This window comes from Salminus brasiliensis, chromosome 10, assembly GCF_030463535.1.
Source record: "Salminus brasiliensis chromosome 10, fSalBra1.hap2, whole genome shotgun sequence".
NCBI classification, from domain to species: Eukaryota; Metazoa; Chordata; class Actinopteri; order Characiformes; family Bryconidae; genus Salminus; species Salminus brasiliensis.
The window spans coordinates 12,373,112-12,379,582 of NC_132887.1; the positions used below are offsets into that span (position 1 = coordinate 12,373,112).

General features: G+C 39.3%; 1 protein-coding gene across 1 annotated transcript; it reads right to left on the bottom strand.

Moving 5' to 3' along the window:
- Positions 1 to 1,027: 1,027 nt before the first annotated feature.
- Positions 1,028 to 5,089, bottom strand: gpr65 (G protein-coupled receptor 65). Its single transcript, XM_072690325.1, has 2 exons — positions 4,964 to 5,089; positions 1,028 to 4,209 (listed from the first exon to the last, which is right to left on the bottom strand). The coding sequence occupies exon 2, from the start codon at positions 4,197 to 4,199 to the stop codon at positions 3,291 to 3,293; it is 909 nt and encodes a 302-aa protein (XP_072546426.1). The 5' UTR covers positions 4,200 to 4,209; positions 4,964 to 5,089; the 3' UTR covers positions 1,028 to 3,290.
- Positions 5,090 to 6,471: the final 1,382 nt, after the last annotated feature.

Sequence of the window (6,471 nt, forward strand, 5' to 3'; positions counted from 1 at the left end):
ATACTGAACCACTACCACTCATGATTTTTTAAAGAACGTGTTCAAATCAGATCACCTATACAAACAAAATGCTTGCATGGTCAAAAGAGGTAACACTTCTTCAATTACGATGATGGAAACTCCCAAAGGTAAGGAAACACAGAGGAAGAAAATCTACTCAATGACTAAAGTAATAATAGTAAATCAATCCTGTGTTTTTCGTGTCCGGGACACCTGGGAAACAGCTGTGCAGGTGGAAGGATGAATTACAGATGAATTCATTCTGTTATTAATCTTTGGCAAGTCTTATCCGTCGCAGAAATCAGCATGATCTGGAAGAAACAAGATAATGGATCACCAAGGGCATTTGAAGGTACTGGAGTTTGTTCAATATCCAGAAATCTGCTGACACTGCGGGTTGTAAATAGGAAGATATGCAGTAGGACATCTGGCCTTGCCAAGAGACTGCTCATCATTCCTACCATGCATTAAAGGCAGTGGCAGCGTTTGGTAAGACATATTACAACACTCCATCAGCAGGGAGTCCACATGCAGTGCTACTGTCCATCCTGCTATCTGTTCTCTCGATGTTTGAATGATGAGGCTGCTGGAAAGGTAGTTTGCAAAAAGCCAAAGAGCAGTTCTAGCTCCTGTTTAAGAATGGTGAAGCTGGATGGTATAAGTGACTTTATGTGATGATGAATAACCTGCGTCTGTATGTCTATATCTCACAGGGCTCTGCTTGTTTCTCTATTGTACCTGCTTTAACACACTATTAGGGGGATTATCGGGGATGTAACAAGCTGAAGAGTGAAGTCTGTTACAGCAGGGAAACTGAAAAAGAGAACTGCCTCACAAAAATGTGTCTTGTTCATAGTCAACAAATATAAAATACCATTGCTCTTAAAGTATAAAAACATAACATAAAACATAGACATAAACATAAAAGTCCAAAAAGTAATACATTAAAATAAGGTAAGTAAAAAGTACAAATAAAACATTGTGTAATCTTTAATATCACAATTTTATATGTGATAATACACTCTGCTGTGACAAATATTGGGCCATTTCCTTCCTTATACCAAAAGAATAGTAAACCATTGCGAGTTTGTGGTTTTGTTTATACTTAAAGCAATCACTGTTTCTACACTCTGACCGTTTCTGGCAATTAATAGAGAACAGATACTCTAATCAGGTTATTAATGTACACATTTCAATTAGACAAGATTGGCAAATAAAAGCATGTTTTAAACTTCAAACGTGAGTCGGAACCTTTCAGTTCTGCAGAATGGAAGACAGACATCTGCCTCCATCTAGTGTCCAAGCTTGAGAAATAGCACAATTAGCCTGGACAGGGTGGACAAAATCATTTTTTAAGGTACTTCTTGTAAAAAACTGTGACTGGAACACTATTCCAAACAAAAGCATATAAAATACTATAGATACATAAGATGTGGGAAGCATGGGATGTGGTTTCACCAGTGAAGACCAACAGTGGTGTGAAGACCAACTGTGTGTTCTGCTTTTTGTTTAAAATGCCTAAAAATGTTCAGCATCAGTGTAATGATTTCTCTGACTCTTCAAACATTGTGCTAACGGTCAACAACTGTGGGCTCCTCTAAACAGCAGGCTGAGGTTCTGACAGTGTAGCCAATTGATCCCTCCAAAACAGGGTAAGACTTTTAAAAGATATATGAAAGCACTTCCAGTCCACATTATGAGAAGTGTTTTAGGATTTTGGGCATTATGTTTGTGTTATGCTAATGATGCTACAATAACTTGTTAGCTAGATACAGCTTTGTAGCTTGAGTGCAAAATTAAAGACAGCAGACTTCACACACCAATTGTCTTGGCTCACTGACTATACTTTAAGCACAAATGGTCCTATATAGTACTGAAACGGGGTAACAGTGTTTCTTGTGTATCTTATGTACCTTACCTTACTATTCCACTATTAGAGGACAAATGATCGGTATAAATCTGTGTTCTGTGAGTAGTTTTGTTGGTCTCATGGTGCTGACAACACCACTCTTCACATTGGCCCCGGTTTCATTACAGTATAAACACACTGGTTTTGTGCTTCTCTCAGGCAGAAGAAATGCATATTTTTATTCCACTCCTCTTTAAATTGCCTTTTTCATGGTTGACTTTTGTTTGTACTGAGTAATTCTGAACATGCCATTTTACACAGTCATATCAGAATATTATGATGAGCTTCTCTCTCTATCACCCCCCTGAGTACTGAATGTTCAGCCGCCACAGTAATAAATGAATGCATATATTGTGCAGCAGCACACCTCATTTGCAGGGCATTGGTTTTTGTGGTGTTTACAGGCATTGAGGATGTTTCTGGCCTAATGCCACAGAAACCACATCAGTGTCAACTGACTCACCACCCAAAAAATACTTGCTCTGTGGTGGTCCTGTGGGGTCCTAATCGTTAAAGAGCAGATTTGTATGGGGTGTACTTTTTGACTATAAGTCTACTGTTGATGATAAGCAAAGCATGGTCCCTGCAATTAATCCAGAATGCAGCGGCACAGGTTGTCTTCAATGTCTCTACAAAGCCAAGAATGAACCAAGTATGGCTCAGCTTGACCCACCGTCCTTTATGATCCACGGAAAACAAGCATCCAGACTTTTTTTCTGTCCTGGCACCGAAGGGGTGAAACGAACTTCATCTTGGCTGTTTGAATAATGACAGGGTACGTTACTGTCTTCAAACGCAGACTGAAGACCCCCCTTCTCCAAGATTACTTGGGCATGGTGTGCTGCAGAGTATTAGCGTAAGATAAGCATTTGATAAAAACCTTAAATTTAATGTAAATGTTAATATTTGACACGCACACATGCCACTGCGAGTCTTAATGATGTCACTGTTGTCATAGAAATTATTTTCTGGGATTGGATCACTGCAGGTTTTTGTCCCTAAAATTCATTTTGGTCCGCAGGGCCGGCCCAAGCCTTTATGGGGCCCTAAGCAGATTTTCATTTGGGGGCTCCCCATACCACCACCTCAGCACCAGATGCTTCATTAGGTCATAGGCTGTGTAATATAATTTCGTTTTATTATTCAGTGGTATTTTATTTATTATTCAATGGTATTTTATCATGATATCTTGGTGCTTTTGGGGACCCCCAGTGGCGTTAAGGCCCTAAGTGGCCGCGTAGTTCGAGTATGCCTTGGGCCGGTTGGTCCGAACCAGGACCGAAGTTCACCTATTGAGTACCCCTGATAAAGACAATTTATAAGATGTTGTGCACCAATCTGAAGATCAGAAGAACCATTTAATGAGTTAAAGGGGGAAATCTTATTTATGAAAGCTCAGAAGGGCCTTGATGGCGTTTCTGCGCCCTGTCCTGGTGATGAAGCAGTACAAAAGGGGATCGGCCAGGCAGTTAAGAGTGGAGAGAGCCACGCCGGTTTTATAGAGAATGTAGAGCCATGTGGGAGGCTGGCATTTCTCCAGAATTGCCCTGAGCAACAAGGTGATGTGCAAAGGGCCGAAGCAGAGACAGAGGCTCAGTAGCAAGCTGCTCAGCAGTTTGAAAACGTGCTTGCGCTCAGGAAGCCCCACGGCCTGGTTAGTACGAACTTCCAAGTAGATCCTCCAGTGACAGAACACCACCACCACAGCAGGCAGGAGGAAACCCACAATAAAACGGGCCACATTTACCATCTTTTGGCGGTTAGATAGTGGGAAAACGTCCAGGCAGACTTTATAATCACTATTATAGATGTCCTTTGAGGAAATGGTAATGGCATTAAACATGAGAACTAAAACCCACACTGCAGCACTGGCTGTAGCTGCAGTGCTGGGTGTTCTAAGAAAAGAGAAGTTGAGAGGGTAAACCACAGCAAGGTAGCGGTCCACAGCTATGCAGCTCAGCAGCACAGCACTGGTGTAGAAATTAGTGAAGAGGAAGAAGACACACATGGTACATATTGTCTTGTCGTAGCGCCAGATATCGTTGTAGGTAAAGTCCATCCACACAGGCAAACCAATGATGAAGCAGAGGTCCGATAGTGCCAGGTTAAACAGGTAGATCCCCAGCTCGTTTTTCTGTTTGATATGCTGATAGGATACAAACAGAGAGAATGCATTTGAAGGAATGCCGATCACAATGACAACCAAATGCAGAGTGAAGAAGTAGTACTTCATTGACATCTCAGGATAGCATTCTCCTTCACTGGTATTAGAAGCAGGTGTAGAATTCATTTTCTTCCAGCTGAACAGATGAAAAAGCATTTCATTCAGGTCATTGGTGACATAATAAAAGAGCTCAGCATTATTACAGCTATTGCTATTGATTATATATATATATATATATATGCTTAAAATAATGCTTAAAAAATGGTTGTGTCTTTCAGGCTCTGTTTTGGATTGACAAAGAGACTGGTGGGGGAATTTAACATTGCATCATAAGATAAGATAACATAAGATAATTCTTTATTAGTCCCACAGTGGGGAAATTCTCAAGCATCATGCAGGCTGCCAACTAATCATTGTTGATTCTGTGATAAAGTACATTCTTAAGCATTATTTTTAAATAAATAAATACATTAATGAATTAATTAAAAAATAACTACTTTTAAAGTAAAAATTCTTTACTAAAATAATAATGACTTATTATATATATTACATTACATAAAATATAATAATTTATATGAATATTTTAATTAATTCATCTTGACAGGCCTAAACATCTGGTGAACTTTTTTTCTGCTTTGACAGGGTTGCCTCTTGTTAGCTATATTGTCAAAAAGTTGAAAGAAAGACAAATAAATGTTAATACACATCTGTGATAACATCTAATTGTTGAGAAATGTTTGTTGGAATCAAGCCACAGTCTCTTGAATGATCGACTAGATACACCAATTACGAACATTCTTAAGAGAGTTTTTTTGCAAATTCATGCCACATGCTATTTATAGATCGTACAAGACTCTAAAATGGCAGAGGATAAACAGCCTTAAACTTACCCTTAATACAGCCAGGCCTTACACTCTGAATTCTAATCAGAAAAAGCCAAAATAGGTGAAACAATTAAGTGTGAAACAATATCCTAAAATATCTCAGCATGGTGACTGCCGTCTGTTCGCGAGGCCTTCTCTGTCTTCTCTGAATAAGAACTCTGAGTTTTACTTCCTGTGTTTTTCTGTTTTTAGCATGCCCTTAAACACAAGAAGGGCGGAGGAAGAAGAACTGCTGAGGGTTTCACACGTCAGTGGATGAAACATGGTGTTTATTTCCACTGGTTGTGGTCGATCTTACTGCAACACACTTCTGGCTGCTGTTCGGACTGAGAAATGTCAGTAATTTGGTGTGCTGTATGATGTATGATGTTTATGAAGAATGGCTTTAAGGTCAGGACCATTCAGAAAATCTTCGATGTTGGCACGTCAGAGGATGACACTAAGAAAACTGCAGATCACAGCATCCATAGTACTGCTTGAAAATAAAACACAGCCTTGTATCAGTTCTCATTCATATACATTTTAATAATGGCTGTAATAATAATAATAATAATCAATGCATAGAAATGAAGCCAAAACTAATTTACAAAAGCAGATCTGTGAGGCACAAATTTGTGCAGTCATCTCTATTCTACAGTACAAGTTAGTGCTGTGGAAGACGTGTTTGTGCAAGTTGTAACCTGTCAGCAGTCTCTTTTGTAACCCAATTAATGCAAGACAGGATGAAGTAACTATATATATATATATATATATATATATATATATATATATATATATATATATAAACACACACATACACACACTACAGCATCTTCTTTTACGACTTCATATGCAGGTTTTGCTGGCAATGTTCCAAATGGATATTCGTCGTGTGCACCAATTTGGAACAGTACCAGCAAAACCTGCATATGAAGTCGTAAAAGAGGATGCTGTAGTGTCTGCTACATACAGATTATCAGATTATTAATCAGCTGGCTGTGGATCCTCACTGGCTGATTCCAATACACAGATATCATCTGAGATGTGATCAGACTATTTCATGGTCCCCATTTCTCATTACCTTCTCAATATACCACCACAGTATCTGACTACAGGTCCGATTCCAAACAGAACAACAAAATAGGTGCCAGACTCATGCAAATCTTTCCAAGCATTGTATGCGAATTCGTTTGTCAAGATAATATGCAAATACTGTGTTGTTAAATGTTGTCCTTTTCACAGCAAATACACTATATGGACAAAAGTATTGGGTATCCCAGCATTGTACTGACTGTATTTTACATTACTGTCTTTACTGTCCAGGGGAGGCCTTTTACTAGACTTTGGAGCTCTGCGGTGAGGATTTGATTGCATTCAGCAACAAGAGCATTAGTGAGTTCAGGATATTGGATGATCATCACCTGACCTCATCCCCAACTCCCCAGCTCACCACAAAAGAAAATTAATTTAACACCACCGTTCCTGAGAACACAGTTGCACTGCTCCACGGCTCGATTCTGGGGGCTTTATACACC

What these genes read in the sequence shown, in the direction of transcription:
- gpr65 (XM_072690325.1), bottom strand. Translation starts at nt 4,199, where the DNA reads ATGAATTCTACACCTGCTTCTAATACCAGTGAAGGAGAATGCTATCCT.